General features: G+C 46.9%; 1 protein-coding gene across 1 annotated transcript in view; it reads left to right on the top strand.

Annotated features, from left to right (window-relative positions):
* Window positions 1-17,084, top strand: part of LOC142572740 (tissue alpha-L-fucosidase-like) — a 34,810-nt gene that overhangs the window by 1,991 nt on the left and 15,735 nt on the right. Inside the window, exons 2-3 of the mRNA XM_075682056.1 lie at window positions 3,327-3,596; window positions 16,773-16,897. Of these exons, the coding sequence (XP_075538171.1) occupies window positions 3,337-3,596; window positions 16,773-16,897 (385 nt within the window). The 5' untranslated portion in view covers window positions 3,327-3,336. The remainder of the gene's footprint in view (window positions 1-3,326; window positions 3,597-16,772; window positions 16,898-17,084) is intronic.

Here is a 17,084-nt window from a genome sequence, read left to right as displayed (position 1 = left end):
CGCGTTCCACTCTCGAAGGCGAAGCTTAAGCGTCCCCCAATTTTTTTTTTCCGATTCAGCTATGCGCATGCGCGCGCCCTCGCTCCTAGCAGCAGCCAAGTTGCGCCGCCTATACCGTTGGATAGGCGTGCGAAATCAAAAGTGAGTGCTTTATTCCGCACATGAACCGCGGTAATGTTTTGAGCTCGGAGGATTGAACAATAATTTTGCACGTGTTCGGGCTGCTGATATTGGGTAAAGAAACACTTCAGCAGTTGGCGGGAAAGGCTACAAGCAGCTTTGTCGACGAAAACGACTCCGTAAACGAATATTCGAGCGATAGGCACGGCGTTCGACGGGCCTCACTCCGTACACTTGCTATAACTGCGAATTGCACGAACCAACGGGGAATTCTGGATGTGTTATATATACTGTTGTATACTGTTGTATACTGTTGTGGGCGCGCACGGTCAAGTTCCAAGAAATACGCCCTGTTACCAGAGAGCCATTACGCGACTCTTGCTGAGTGAGGCAAGCCTGCGTTCTTGTAACAGCACGACACCAGCTATGTAAACATGGAGTCGCACTCGTCACCCTACGACTGGTTGCGCAGTCTCGGCTCTATTTTAATTATTCCAATCTATCGGTGTGTACATCACTTGGCTTTTGCTATTGGCTAACAAACTCATTGCCGCGTGCATCGCGGAAGAAGCTGTTTGGTCAAACAAAACTAGGAACGTGGCCGCACAGGCCATTGGAATGCATCGCTCGAGACTGAAGCGACGCATTCGGGATGTCGCATTATGCAGAAGACGGAGTCTCTCTCTCTCTCTGTCTGTCTGTCTGTCTGTCTGTCTGTCTGTCTGTCTGTCTGTCTGTCTGTCTGTCTGTCTGTCTGTCTGTCTGTCTGTCTGTCTGTCTCTCTGTCTGTCTGTCTGTCTGTCTGTCTGTCTGTCTGTCTGTCTGTCTGTCTGTCTGTCTGTCTGTCTGTCTGTCTTGTCTTGTCTTGTCTTGTCTTTTTTGGCAGGGGAATTGCAGCTTTACACATTTTGCAATACAATGTGTTGCGTTCACTCCATTTCTTTTCCATGCCCCATGCCATACGCTAGATCTTGAAGGAACAGCACTAATCTCGCACGCACTCGCAGTAGGCGTGCAGAACCTTTGCAGGTTGGGTTTTCTTTTCTTCTTTTTTTTTTTATCACGAGAAGCTGCTTGCAGTGCTCGCTCTTCATCGCGGGCAGGTGCGTGCATTCGCATGTTAGGCGCCTCATTCCTATCGAGCCACTCCAAACAACGGGCGAGTTTGTCCTGAGGAAATTCCCTGCCTCGACGCGTTTGGCGGTCACACCTGCCTTTACCAGTTGGCTCAAAGAACTGGCCATGCTGTTCAAGAATAGAGAGTTTAGATTATGGCACGCAAGTCGCACCCAAGCGTTGGGTTACGCAAATTCCAATGTGGTCCTTTCGTGCTATATGGTGCTCCTACTATTTCGTACTATTTAGTGTGTTTTTGTTTGTCTTTTTCTGTATGTCCGGTGTTTTGCGTCTCCCAACGCTTTAGGGCGGCTTAAGTCACCTATAATGTAAAGCTATTTAATAGGTGCTGGCTTATCTCTAAAGTATTGGTATCATGCTTTCTTGTCACTATAGGTGGAGAGAAACGACCTGCACGTCGCATTCGGCACGTTGCCTTCGCGTCGGTAAATGGAAAAGGTGTTATTGCTACACGCGAGCAAATAAACGCACGTTTAGAGCAAGGACGCTGAGGTTCTACTTAACAGCACAAGCGAGACGAAGAAAGCAAGGAAATAAAACCCAGGGACTCCGCGAGAGATTGCTCAGTCAAACCCACGCTATACCTCTTACATGCGCAGGGGCGCGATGAGACCGGAGCGCGCGTGTCTTGCCCGTCAAATGTAATTGCGGTCCATTAGGTGTGTGTGCGGGTGGAGGGGGGGGGGGGCGCTCAGTGGTATAAATGTCCATCCTCACAGTAACCGTCATTGCAGTTGCTTAAGAAGGCCAAGTGAACCTCACAACAAAACCCGATTCACTCACTCAACCGTAGTATTTCCTACTGTATAAAGGATTCAGAAGATTACATGTAAATTATTACAGAAGTAAATGCATCAGGTAACTCTTGCCTGAAGACCCATACTAGCACATCCATTGAAGCAATGCAGAACGCAAAGTTACATTCACCGCTGCGAACGAATCCAGTGAACTATGAAAAAAAAAACCATTGCACGTGTATCAAGTCTGTAAAAGCACTATTAGTTTGCTTTTTTCTCTATATATCTCAGACGGTAAAGAAAACAATGGATTACTTATGTAGCAGGCACGAGGCAGACATAGTACGTGCGCACATGTAGCAAACCCAGCCGGCCGGCACCATCCAGATAACCAGCAGAAGGCCTGCGCCTATTGAGCCGTGAGGTCAAGGGTGAAGGCCGACATATCCCACACACTTCATATGGGGACGCGACGAGGCGTTAGTGCGATCATCTCGTTTCCATTTTTTTTTATCACAGCGTCCGCTTTCTAACAGTGAAGTGACAGTGAGAAGACTTGTACAGGCCTTTTGTTAATTATGAAATGTTGGCCGAGTTTAATTTCTTTCTTTTTTTTAGGTAGTTTGTATAGCTGTACTTGGAATACACGACTATGGCGACCGTGGATATGTATGTCACGTTGGCTTGGTTAGCAGTTACGAGAGCTGAGAAGTAGGGGGGGGGGGAAGTATATATTTGTAATGTCTGCTATGTTTCAAGACAATCAGTGGAAGACACAGCTGTCCTCATACAACGAGGAGCGCGATTATTCGAATGCGAACAATCGCGCTCCGTGAAGTGTGCTCCGCGAAGTGCTCCGTGAATGCGAAGTGTCCTTGTGCAATGTGCCCAGCGTGAGCAGCGCGCATTTCCTTCAGTCCCGAAACTATAGCATCGACACGCAGAATCTAAGGCCTGAACGCTACACTCGTAATTTTTAGTCCAGAGTCAAGTTGTTGTTAAACTTATCGGTTAGTTGGAACATTAAAGTCTGTGCGATAAGTGGAAGTCTGCGTTCACCGGCAGCGTATCACACAACTTGTATTGATGAGAACTGCGGCTAAACGATCTTCACCATCTCTTGTTGTTTCCTAATGGAGAGCATGACCGCGGTTGCGAGTTTTAAAAAGCGCGTTAGTGCCAGACGAAGCGCTAAACAAACTGCGGGTTTCTCAATTTCGGTCCCTGCATAGCCACGCCTTAGCAGGTGTCGGAGCCCTTCATTTCGATGGCAGACACAGAGGCGACCGATCGTTCCTATTCGTCCATCTTCAAGAACGTGTCCCCGTGCAGGTACCGCGGTATGCAAGGAGCGGGAGAGCAGGGGTACAAGCCCACGTCCGGCCACTCCGCCGTCAGAGAGCGGTCGGTCGTAAAGCCGAGACCGCAGCGGGACGAGGCACTCGCGGCCGACGGCGTGCAGCGGTTGCCACCACCTGGCACGGTCGCTGCGTCCAGGGGCTCCGAACGAGACAAGGCCAAGCGAGTGGTCAAGAAGCAAGCCGCACCGCCATCCAAGAAGCACCCCGGAGAGAGCATCAAGTCGTTGTTAAAGATATGGCAGTAAGAAACCTGTAGTTAGACGATATGGCGCATGCTTATTGGCCAATTACTATTTTTCTTCCCCACCTGGCAAGAGCGAGAAATGAACCTCTCGTTATCCAACTCCATCATCACTTAACGATGAACACTCGTGTCTTATATATATATATATATATATATATATATATATATCTGGTAATGCGGCCGCCTTGGCCAGGATTCGATCACGCCACCACGTGCTTAGCATGCATCCATGGAAAAGTGCGAAGCCTCATTGCGGTGATCAGTGAACACAAATCCATGCATGTATGCTATTCGATAGTCCGACAATTAAAATAAACAACATGACCGATAATATTCTGCTAGTGGCGACATCTGTTACGGATGTTCGATGGGAATCGTGGTCGAAGGAACCGTGTAGGATGTTCGAAGGAATTGTAGCTATAAAGCTAAACGCTTCCGCGTCAAAGCTTAAACAAGGAGCACATAAGTGTCGCACTTTCCTGCTCTGTAATGCTTTCTATCGACCTGCACACGCACGCCGTGATTCGAACTCCGCCAAGTGAGACGTTCATGTCATGGTATGGAACAGTTCAACCGTCTGCCAGAATCACTGGGCCAGCAATGGCACCCTTCGCTCGCATCCCATAAGCTTTGAAATCAGGAGTCGTGGCTTCCCTTGCTGCCATATGCAATTTCCTAAAAATTGTACTCGAGTCAACTCTGGTGTTGCGATCGTGCGATCATTCAGCGACCAGTTCCGCCTAGAAATTTTTGTTCGAAACTCTATGCTTCTTGCCCCTGTTGCAGCCCGGGGAAACTGCACTCAAGAGATCATCATCAGCCTATTTTGCGTCCACTGCAGGACGAAGGCCTCTCCCTGCGACCTCCAATTACCCCTGTCCTGCGCCAACTGATTCCAGCTTGGGCCTGCGAGTTTCCTAATTTCATCACCCCACCTAGTTTTCTGCCATCCTCGACGTCGCTTCCCTTCTTTTGACACGCATTCTGTAACTGTAATTGTTCGTCGAGTATCTACCCTACGCATTACATGGCCTGAACCAGCTCCACTTTTTTTCTCTTGATGTCAATTAGAATATCGGTTATCGACGTTTGCCCTCTGATCCACACCGCTCTCTTCCTGTATCTTAACGTTACGCCTAACATTCTTCGTTCCGTCGTTCTTTGCATGGTCCTTAACTTGCTTTCGAGCATCGTTGTCAACCTCCAAGTTTCTGCCCCATCATCATCCTGCAGTCATCATCCCGGCAAAATCTGAAGGAATCAAATTAAAGAGTTCATGTGGGACCACATCGACGGGTATAGAACTCGCGTCACTCCGTGCTGCACTTAATTTATTTCATTAAGCAGGAACCACCGCAACAATGGACAGTCTTTAGTGAGTTCAAGGCAGCCCTTCAGTGCATACAAAGCCCAATGCGCCACGGACCCAATGAACAACTGGCCTAAAAAATTCTACACATATATCATGACAGTCATGACAAGGGAGACAACATAATCTTTCAATGGCTTCCAGGACATCAGCGGGAATGACCACGCCGACGAAGCTGCCTGATCTGCGCATGAAAGTGGTCAACGAGTCTTCATACCGCTTTCGCGAACAGACGCTGCGGCTGGGCTGCGACTGATGTCCCGTGATTGTACATTGCCCCTGTGGGACTCTAACGTTTTCACCATGTGTCGCTTGCGTTCGGTGTCTCCGGACATACGAATGCCCCTCCCGCCTGGGTTACCACGACGTGAACAGACCATGCTGTACCGTCTGTGGCTATAGGCGTTGCCTTTACGAACTCATATGCTTTTCTTATTGGAATGGCCAACAGCCCCACGTGCGACACATGCAACAACGATGAGACGCTCACACATATTATCTGTGTCTGCCCGCGATATCGTGCCCAGAGAACAGTGATGTGCAGAGTACAGGAACAGTTGGACAGTCGTCCACTATCAGAACTCAAATCTTAAGGTCAGTGCTCCGAAAGAACATCCACGTTGAAGGCCTTACTAGCGTTATTAAGGTTCTTGCGGTCTACGGGGCTTGTTACGTTTCGCCTACGACGCGCGGTTTAGCCGGCGCGGCTACAACAAAGCGGCAGACATTTTGGCCCGTTCGGCGTCGCCGCTACGCCTCCCCGCCAAGCGCGTCCAGGCATGTTCCGATGCCACGTGTCTTCATGTGCGTGTGTGAGTGTATGTGCATATTGGTGCCCACGCTTGTCGAAGCGCGGCAGCCGGGGAGAGGAGCTCCCAACAACTGTGAAGCGAGGGGGTCTGACAGGCGCCGACACGACAGTGTGAGCCACCTTCTCCTCCCCATTGTGCCCGACCGGCGGCGACACGACAGTGTGAGCCACCTTCTCCTCCCCATTGTGCCCGACCGGCGGCGACACGACAGTGTGAGCCACCTTCTCCTCCCCATTGTGCCCGACCGGCGGCGACACGACAGTGTGAGCCACCTTCTCCTCCCCATTGTGCCCGACCGGCGGCGACACGACAGTATGCGTCACCTTATCCCATTGTTTCCGAGCGGCACAGTCACGTGCTCGTCTATAGAGGGGTTCCTTCTTGCCCTCAACTGCGAGAGTATAAAAGCAGCTGCCCCCGGACGCCAAAGGAGGGCTCCGATTTCTTCTGTTGAGTAAAGTGCTCTCCCGTCTCTCTACTTCGGTCAACCTGACCGCCAACTCTTTGCGATGTTAGAATAAACAAGTTGTTTTGTTGTTACCAGTCGACTCATGCTTTGTCGGGACCTTCGGATGCTTCCAGTTGTACCCCAGGCCGCCAGGCCAACGCTACCCTTGGGGCTTGCGACCCAGATGCAACAACGGGCGTCAGCGCCGAGTTCCCAACAACTCGTACCAGCGGTGCGATTACAACAGGCTTCACGATAGACTTTAAGAACGCCACCCCCTACCGCTCTATGGTGTACGTGCTTTGTTCGTGCTCGTCTCTCTTTCTCACTATCTCCCCCTTCCACTCTCTCTCTTTATCCCCCTTAATCCTTCCCCCCGTGTAGGGCAGCCAACCGGAACTACCTCTGGTTAACCTCCCTGCCTTTCTCTATTCTTTCCTCTCTCTCCCTGTGCCCCATATGCTACCGCCGGTAGAATGCATTGATTGTACACCTTTCTTTCAATGATAGGGGTATGCTTCCAGTCAGGATCTGGCAATGTCTGCCGTATGCACTCTAACATAGTTTTATTCTTCTGTAAATTTCTTTTCATAATCAGGATCCCCTGTGAGCAACTAACTTAGATCAACGTACTATTTCACAGACTCTAGAAGCTGACTGGCGATCTTGAACTCTTGTTCCCTTGCCAGGCTATTGAGCATTATCTTTGTCTTGTTCATATTAATCTTCAACCCCACTCTTACACTTTCTCGGTTAAGGTCCTCAAGTATTTGTTGTAACTCGTCTCCAGAGTTGCTGAATAGGACAATGTCATCTGCAAACCGAAGGTTGCTGAGATATTCGCCGTTGATCCTTACACCTAAGCCTTCCCAGTTTAATAGCTTCAATACTCCTTCCAAGCAGGCAGTGAAGAGATTGTGTCGCCTTGTCTGACCTCTTTCTTTATAGGTATACACTCTAAGAAAAATCCCGGGGAAAATGGGAGTAACTGGGCAGTTAGTCCTTAAAAGGGCGCTTTCGTCCCTCAAGGGTCTAAATGCATGAATGTGCGTGCCGTGTTCAAATTTCGGAGAGTAAGTGTTTAGTCCCTGGTCGGAAAGAGAGCAACGGGAGGACGAACGACAACAGTTACTCCCCATGCACTCCGCTGTTTGGGTCCTTGTCGTGCAGTGATGCGGCAAAAACGGTATTGTCTATAAATCGTGAATAGTTCGAAGTTCGTGCATTGTCTAGAGAACTACAATAAAAGCATCATTTTGCCTCTTCGTGAGAAAATTGCGCGAAATTTAAAAGCTGGAATGTCAAGAGCCACGCCCTTTGTGCGCACACCATTAGTGAGCGATACACATTAAATGCGCACATCATCGATAGACTGCTAGATTTTGCTGGTCAATAGTACCTAAGTACCTTCCGTTCCAAGGAGATTACGAACTTAACTGAAGTGATTTGTAGGTCAAACGGGACACACTAAGCGACAGAGTAACTGTCCTTCTCTGTCGTCTTGGGTGCCCCGTTTGAGCTCGCTACACGTATACATCGCGTAGTGCCTCAGTTTAAATCACTCTAAGAATACTCGGACAGATTTCTTTTCGCACTCGCTTATGGTTGCACGTACACTCAACGTTAGACTCTCCCCACACATACATAAAATGCCGAGTCACTTTTATACTGCCGCACCTGCGTTCCTTTGCTTAACGTGTCTCAATAGCCTGTCCCGTCAATCGATCTGCCGTGGTGCAGTGGTTGAAGTACCTGACTTGTGAGCGCGAGGACGTGAGTTGGAATTCTACTCTTTGGCGCATTTTTCTTTCTTTTTTTTTCAGCTCAATAATTTTGTTATCAGGCTATACATGCCTAATTTCATTAATTCCACCTTTGTGGAGCATCGGAAATAATGACCGTTGCTCCCTTGAGGCGCATCGGAAAAGAGCAACTGTTAGTCCTCGAAGGAGTAACGGCGTGGGGCGCAACAGTTCATTCCCTCGCACTTACCTCCTAAGAGAAGGAATGTTTGTGGCAGATCAGTTCCTCCCCTAAATGAGTAACCTCAACACCCCATTTCCTCCTTTTTTTTCTTAGAATGTATCTTCCTACTTTTCTGGGGGAGAATCAAGGTAGCTGTGGAATCTTTGTAGATATTTTCCGAGATATTCAGGTGTGCCTCCTGTACTCCTTGATTACGTTATGTCTTTATGACTACTGGTATCTCTACTGAATCAAATGCCTTTTTATAATCTATGAAAGCCATCTAGAGAGGTCGATCGTAGTTTGCAGATTTCTCGATTACCTGATTGATGACATGGATGTGATCTATTGTAGAATATCTCTTGCTGAAGCCATCCTGTTCTCTTGGTTGAGGGAATTCAAGTGTTTCCCTTAATCTATTGAAAATTATCTTGGTGATCATTTTACACAATACTGAAAGTAAGCTAATGGGCCTATAATTTTTTTTCAATTCTTTAACGTCTCCTTTTTTGTGGATAAAGTATAATGTTCACATTCATCCAGCTCTCTAGAACCCTTGAAGTCGTGACAGGTGTCGTATAAAGTGCCGCAAGCTTTTCAAGCATGCTATCTAATCCGTATTTGATTAAATTTACTGTTATTCCATCTTCTCCTGCCGCTTTTCCGCAGGTCGTGTCTTGCAAGACACTTCTAACTACATCGCTAGTTATAGAAGGAGTTTCTATATCCTGTTCGTTAGTACTTCGAATGGAGGTAGTATATGGCTGCTCTGGGTACTCTACAGTTCAGTATAGAATTGTTCCGCTGCTTTTACTATACCTTTGAGGTTACTGATGATATCACCCTGCTTACCTTTCAGTGCATATATTTTGGGTTGCTCTATGCCAAGTTTTCTTCGGACTGATTTCATGCTGCGTCCATCTTTAACAGCTTCCTCTGTCTTTGTCACGTTGTAATTTCGAATATCCCTTTCTTTCTCGTTGATTAGTTTTGATAGTTCCGCGAATTCTATCTGGTGTCTTGAGTTGGACACTTTCATTCTTTGTCGTTTCTTTATTAGGCCCTTCGCTGCCTAGGAGAGCTTATCTACTGATTGCCTTGGTGCCTTGCCTCCCACTTCAACTGCTGCTTCTGAAGCCAGCCTAGTTACAGGCCAGAGCAAGTTATAGCTCAGGCCGACCTCTCTGCCTTTCTGTAAATAAATGTCTCTCTCTCTCTCTAGTTACGGTTTCATTTATTACCTCTATGTCATCTTCATCTCTCTGTTCTGAGGCTGCATATATGTTTCCAAGCACCAGCCTAAATTGGTCTGCTTTTACCCTTACTGCGTCTAGGTTGGCCTATTCCTTCTTGACTAATTTTACTCTTTGTCACTTGATATTGAAGTAAATCCTGGACCTTACTAACCTATGATGAGCTATATCCCAATCGAACCAGCACCTTGCGCGTGGAGCAGCCGGTCCATGATATACCAACCACTCTGACTGCTCGCTTTCGATTACATAGCTCGAAGACGCGTCCCGGAAGTGCTGCAGAAGCCGCATCCTACTTTACGCAAGCCGCTTCCCACGTGATCCCCCGTCTGTCGCGTTGCGCGCAATATCCGATCAGAGCGGCACTTGCGAACTTCGCCTGCTGCATGTGGCATCCGCATCCGGCAGGTACGTGTTGGCATGCGGCCGATGTGTTCGCGGAGTGGCTGCTTTCGGGTGTGGGCACAGCAGTTGTGAGACATAATCCGAACAATCCAGAAGCATCTCTAGCGGCTGAATTTTAGCTGACGCAGACTGTAGAAGAAAAAAAAATGCATCGCAGACATTTAAAGGAAGATACATTAGGGCACCCTGACCAGACACCTCCAGCAGTTTACCCGCAGCTAGGAGAAACGAAAACTCTTAAACAAATAAATAAAGAAATAAACAAATAAATAAATAAGATAACGAAAAGGCGCCGAAGGCATGTTCGTGTTAGTATGACGCAGGCTATACTACACCTATTAGAACGCTGTAGTACTGCACTGTCACCGTATGGCTTGAATCTGTCTGTATGCGTGCTCGCTTGCCCCATTGCCAGCCACTTCTTTCTTCAATTTACGTGCGCGTGTTGATCACTCCGCACCAGGGCTAAACAGTATCAAAAATAAGTGTGCTTTATTAGATATTATATTAAGATACTCACAGGGCATTCTGCATCTGTATCGTGATATATCAGGCACGACGCGTATCAGTATCGACATTTGGGGTACAGAGTTAAGGTACCATGTTCTTTAACATAAAGCATACTCCTATAGCAAATTCCGCGAAGACGCCCAGAGTCAGTGAATGTTAGCAAATGAAGGCAAATAATTCTTATCCTAAAAGACGGCAATTTGTTTTTTAGGCTCATATTTGGAATGACCATTGCGGTCAGAAATGGGAACCTAAGAGCACAGTTCAAAGACACTTTTCAACTTTAACAACTGAAGAAGCACAGCATGTTCACTGTCAGCATCACTTTAAATTGTCTATAACTTTGTCATTCAGGCCCCTTCGGTGTTGCCTAAACGGCAAAGGTGTACAGCACGCCATTTTTTTATTAACAGTGCTATGTCGCCCCTGGTACACATGCCAGCCTATTCAGCACATCATTATAAGCTTGTTTGCGGAGCCAGCAACGCCTCGTACCTATTATAAAGGCTGCATGGAAAAATGTCTGACTCATCAGCGTACCTACCTCAATCTGATGACTTCCATAGTGATGCAAGCACCAGAGACTGTTCTGAACGGCAATGTACTACTGCAAAGTTGAAAATTAGAGTGCCATAAGGAAATAGGTGAAGTAAGAAAAAAGAATTGAATAGAAATCTATTCGCAGGAGTTAATAAATTTGCAAGTCAATACTACTGTATAATTGCAGTGGTACCTACAGCGGAGCTATAGTACTGAATGTACAAATGGGACTCACGTATCCTAAGGTACAGAATGAGGGTGTCGTATCGTATACATTTAATCCACTAACAACCTGTATCTGTATCTCAAACATCTTTCGCTTCAATATCTAGTATCTGTATCCCGATATGCTACGATACAACTTATCGCCTCACCTAGAACTGGAGATGGCTAGTTTTATTTTTCAGTTCACAGAATTTCAGCCCAAATTTCATGGTCGCTGTATGCGGTGCGATTGACAACGAAGGGTAGAGGCTTGGGCATGTTGGTTGTTATTTTTGCCATCGACCAGTTCAAAGTCAGGGACCGCCACTCAGTCCCGGGTTTCAGGACTTTATAAGTCTGCATCAGTGACTCGATTGTACGGTGGTCTTGAAACAGCTTCGTAATTTACCGCTTGCCGGGGCGGACAAAACGCATCTCCACCCTATCGATAACAAGGTCTCTGTTGGCGCGGCTTACATTGATGATGCCCAGTTGATGCGAGATGTTTGTCCGTTGCCCATAGCAAAGGCGCTTACCGTTGCTTTTTCTCGCGCTTCATTTACCGCGGTACTTGCTATAGGCGATTTCTGAGACGAGAGAGAGAGAGAGAGAGAGAGAGAGAGAGAGAGAGAGAGAGAGAGAGAGAGAGAGGGAGTATAAGACTGGCCTTCGGCTATTTTTTGCAACCGCCCTTGGGGCGTACGAACCAGAAGTCGAAGGCGCGACCGATGGCCGGGCTTTGCCCCGTTACCCTCTCCACAGATTCTTCTAGCTCCCTGCGTCAGGCTCTGCGTCCGTTAGCCGACAAATCGCCCGCGCTTACGTTGTTGTCGAGTACGCCGAAAAGCTCGAGAAGAGATATACGTGACAGCTTATACCATCACGTTCGGCTTATGTGGGAGGTTGTTTTCACTTGCGGTGCAGTGACCTTCGCCACTCCCTCCCCCCCCCCCTCTCCCCCTCCATCCAGCTGTCGGAACGTCGCGGAGAAATGGTCGTCGAACGACGTGGTCACCCAATTTCGAACGGTGGGCACTTTGAGAAGTATGTTAATCTAGGCGGCGTCCAAATCGTGCAACCCCCCCTCACCCCACGCCCCAGCGACGGCTACCTTGGAGGCATAGAAGCGCCGCAAGCGATTTTATGAGCCGGAAACGCGTTTTTTGGCCACGCGGTCACACAGCGCGCGCCAACCACAAGAAAATGGTGGGCACGCCTAGCTGCCATAATACGTCCCATGCTGAGGAAATTCGGCTTGCTTATTTGCAGCATCATGCTCTAATTATTTTTGCCGTCAATATAAAACGGCAAGAGTTCGCGTTCCGAGTGTCATGACCTGTGCGTCGACAACGTATTAATCTTCATTTTTTTTTTTTAGTTCTATCAACGGTTTACTAACATATTTCTTTGGGTCTCCTAGTAATACAGTTGGCCACCAATTTAAAATTAGGACATGTTTATATATACAAACAGAAATAATTGTAGAGCAGGCGTGGTGTGTGTTTGGAAACAACACTAAAAGTTGTGAGGAGATCTGTTTCGCGTTCGTCATACTCTTTAGCATTCTACAGCAGCAGAAAATGATTTAAGAATAATATTGTAAGTGAGACCAACGTTAACTTCGTGTTTCTTATAAACGACCTTACAAAAATTAGTTACTGTCAAATTGCGTCCCATTAAATATATCCTTTGGGAAAAATAGTACTAATGTCTAGTCACATTCTATCGAAGTTTGTCTTTAGAAAAAAAGTATTAAAAAGTGGCTGTTTACTGCCCACTAAAAACAGTTGTTAAAACAAAGTAACTTCAATTTTTTTTATTGTAGCGAGAACTATTTGTAAGAGGCAGCATCAAGCTTTAAAGGCGTGCCAATAAAAACTGTCCTTGATGAAAAACGTAACTTTAATTTCGAAACCCACTTTTTTTTAGAAAACGGTTTTAGAAAGAAGTAAGTAGACTGTCTTGTGACATAGACAGGTGTTACTATATTGCATTGTAAACAGGATGTCACTAAAGTCACCAGGAAGTTTGCAGAAAGTATAAAGAATGTTAATAGGGCCCTTTTTTTAATGGAATCGACGGATGCTCTGAGGAAGTAATCAAGGCATAATAGGGCTTATTCCCGTTGAAGAACAGGTGCTGTGAAATGCTCAATGTGTCCAATGCGGCGATGAGTATTTTCCGGTACCTACTGTAGATGGCGCGTTATTGCTGAAGACCTTGAACTCGAACGTTGACCTTCTGTACTTTCGAGTTCCGTGTATCTGGAATTGAACGCACTAGGGCATGTCGTCATCAAACAAATGCAAACTTTTAGTTCGCCGGCAGGGCGCTACGGCGCACATCAACACGCTTGGTTGACAACATCGACATGTCTATATTCCTTGGTTCTTACACAAACTAAATTTCGTGTTGTCATGTGTACGGCAAATACAGTGGTATGCGTGTATTGCCCAAAGCATTTCACACTGATAACATCACGCTCTTTTAATATTCAAAAGTTGTGGCTGTATTTTGTCTCCACTGTAATGGGTACAGCAATTTCGAAGCATCGAGCACTTGAGTTTAGTTTATTTATTTTTCGCTACATGGGTGCACAGCCTAATGTACATAAGTGGAAAAAAATTACCGACGATTACGTTACTTCCTAATGCGAAATTTGAGCGCAGCAAATAAGCTGTTTCACCTTTTCGATAGATTGAGGCAAAGAAATCGAGCAACACATGTATGCGCTATCACAGAATTTTTTTTTTATTTTTCACACGTATTCCTTTAACAAAGACTCCACTAACAGTTCTTGACAGTCATGAAGGAAGCTTTGTGGTCGGAGAAATAGACTGATATATGTTCGACTTGGTACACCAATGCTTGATTCTCAAAGACGAGATCTATACAAGTGCCTCGCGAGGTTGTCACAGCCGTGGGACGCGTTACGAGCGAGAGGAACGGGATGTTCTCCCGCATAAGTGTTAGGAAATTGCTGTTTGTCTTTATGTCAAGCCGCCACCGATCTGGCTCTCTGATTGCCACCGCACAGGGCGAACGGCAGCGGCAATTTCGGCTCGGGCGGTGCACATATACAGATCCGCCGCCACCGATCTGGCTCTCTGATTGCCACCGCACAGGGGTTGCATTGGAGGAGGAGCGAAGAAAGGAATTAAGTTCGAGCCGGCGCTTTGACAACCGGAGACTCGCAGGAAGAGGGGGGAGGGGGGCGGCGTGTACACCCAGCGGCAAACGATGGGGGCAGAAGCGCGCGCAGCAAGCGGACAACACGATAAAGGGAGGAGGGAAGAGATAGCAGCGACTGACTGATGCCGCTGACGCCGATAGTGAGTCAACCCCAGCTGCGGAGTTGGTTTCAGGGACAACGCCGCCGATGCCGACACAAACAATATGATACCCTCGCTTCCGCAGCGCTAAGAACCAGGTCTAGCCGTGGGAAGGTGGTCACGTATTCGTCGACGTGCCGGGGCCTACGTGAAATAACCGGCGCGTCGGCAACTGAAGAGCACCCTATCCGCCACACAAGAACAGGGGGGGGGGGACCCTTTCCTCCTCTTTCTGCATGGCGGCGACGGTGTTCTATGCAGTCACGTTATCTTGACTCTCTAGCGGCGTCAGCGGCATCCAGTGGTATCAGTCGGTCGCTGCTAGCGCTGGGGGGATGAAAGGGGGGCGGAGCTGGTTACGAGGCCGACGACGACGCGAAACCCAGGAACGGACGCCAAAGAGCTGCGCTCTAAAAGGTAATGGGATAAAAGCTGCATTCGACCAGCTGGACAAAGCACCCACTACGCCACATAACAATGACAGCAGAAGGCAACGCTACAGCAATGTTCTTTGTAGTACAAATCATGAAATCACTGTTTACATGGAATATGCACAAAGCCAACAGTCACACTACAAGAAGGAAAAATAAATAAAGCTCGATAAAGAGAAAGCATATTAAACATTCGAGCACAGCTTTTGCATGATATCATACTTTGACATACAACGTAAATTTTCATCTGATATTTAAAATTTAGTCTGCATGGAAGAGAGTAGCGCAGAAGTTGAAAAGCATAATTTGTACGCAGCTGCAGAACATACCAGTGGTCAGTGTGTCACGTTAAAAAGTGAGGCGGGATTACGCCGTAAGTTTGCTAGACTGCATATGTGCGTGAAGTTACGGATTATGTCAGATGTAACGATTAATAAACGTTGTTGCTCATACATAGTCGCGATTTTTAAAATATAAAACCTCGGAAACATTTCAGATGTGTGTGCATTATATTACAAACCTGCGACGGCACGCAAGGTATTTTTTAATACTACCAACTTAGTTAACGACTCCTTAGTTCCAGTAGCCCAAACCAAGTGACAATAAAGTAGATGGAAAGAAAAAAGAGCATTATATAGTAACAGTTCTCGTGGTACTGGTAACGTATGCTGACACTTACGGTGCACGCCTAAGACTTTATAAAGTTTATTGCTTATGTAGTTAGTGCGATGCTCCCATGACATGTGTTCATGAAATATAACACTGAGAGTCTTTGTAGTGATCCAGACGTTGAGCATACCACAGACGATAATGTCAATAAAACGGTCATACGCTTCGCCGGTTACGCAGCAGTACAATACATCCCCCCAACCTGTCAAGCTGATTTCTTCTCTAAAAGTGAGAGTGGAGTGGTACGTTAATAATGCATCACCGCTGACAGTGGATTTGCCTGCTTCACACACTTTTTTCAGAATAAGAAAAACAGGCAAGTAATTACTAATTGTGACGTTAAGAACATCAGAACATATCTTCTCCTGCGTTGTACCATTTATCAGTGTGGAAATTGCCGTCATAATTCGCGTGGACAGGAAACTACATTTCTGTAAAAGTTAAAAGCAAGAATTGAAGATAGCTTTGTCTGTTTGTTAGTGGTATCTAACATGTCAATGTTTAGATTACCGCCGAGTACTAAAGTGTATTCATGATTATTTACAAAAGAGAAAAAAAAACCTTCCAGAAGGTGAAAGAAACTCTCAATGTTACCATCAGGTGGTCCGTACGCTACTGTAAATATGCACTTATCGCATCTTATAATTTGGAAGCATCGTTTGCTTCGTCATTGGCTCTGCAGTGTCAGTCTATTCGTCAACTTTTACCTAAATTGAACTACTATGGACTCACCAACACAGCTAACACTCGATTTGTTCAGTCTAGAGCGCACGTTTGTTTGTTTATTTCCTCACAACAACCAACAACACGGTGCTTGTGCAGGCTACGGATGGCCGCCAGCCAGTCTGAAACACAATTCGCAAAGGTTCAAGTTCGCACATAAGAAATTTGCGTCACTAGCCGGCATTGTTGCGCAGGGCCATACGCGCCACCGGTTATTACGACACTGGGGACGAAACAAAGGAGAGTCTCGCGTTGACATTGGCACCAGTTGTTCTGCTCGAACGATTTTGCATTTACGACGAGACCTCGAGGCAAGGTCAGTTTTGAGCTGTAAACAACAATTATTATTACTGTCATTGTCCTTCTGCCTCGCTCTTCTTTCGCCGCCATGCGAAAATATAATCACCTTGCGGCTTCAAATAGCGTCACATTGAACCAGCAGTAAGGTAAAAAAAAAAAACAAGTGCTGCTTTCAACGACGCCGACCTTTTCTGCATCGTTCCCGACCGCAGGTACCACTGGCCGGGCATCTTTCGCATCTGTCTGTCAAAGGCGTCGCGACTTTGGCTTGGCTTGGTTGCTGCGCAAGTCCTCGTCGTGCTGTACATTGTGCTGGGACTCAGAGCCGCCGTCAGAGGTATAGACAACGCTGTGCGCATGATACGTTTGCCTTCTCTAATTGCTACGTAGCTTTTAACTTTCCTTGTGCGTGAATTCGCAGTCTTTAGACACCGCAGTTTCGCCGCGATGCAAGCTGAGCGGCTTCATCGTTATGCGGCAAAATACGAGGTCGCGGGTGCTACTACCGGCCGCATTGCCGATGG

The sequence above is a fragment of the Dermacentor variabilis genome, chromosome 2 (genome assembly GCF_050947875.1).
Source record: "Dermacentor variabilis isolate Ectoservices chromosome 2, ASM5094787v1, whole genome shotgun sequence".
In the NCBI taxonomy this organism is placed as follows: Eukaryota; Metazoa; Arthropoda; class Arachnida; order Ixodida; family Ixodidae; genus Dermacentor; species Dermacentor variabilis.
This window is presented reverse-complemented; position numbering and strand designations above follow the sequence as displayed.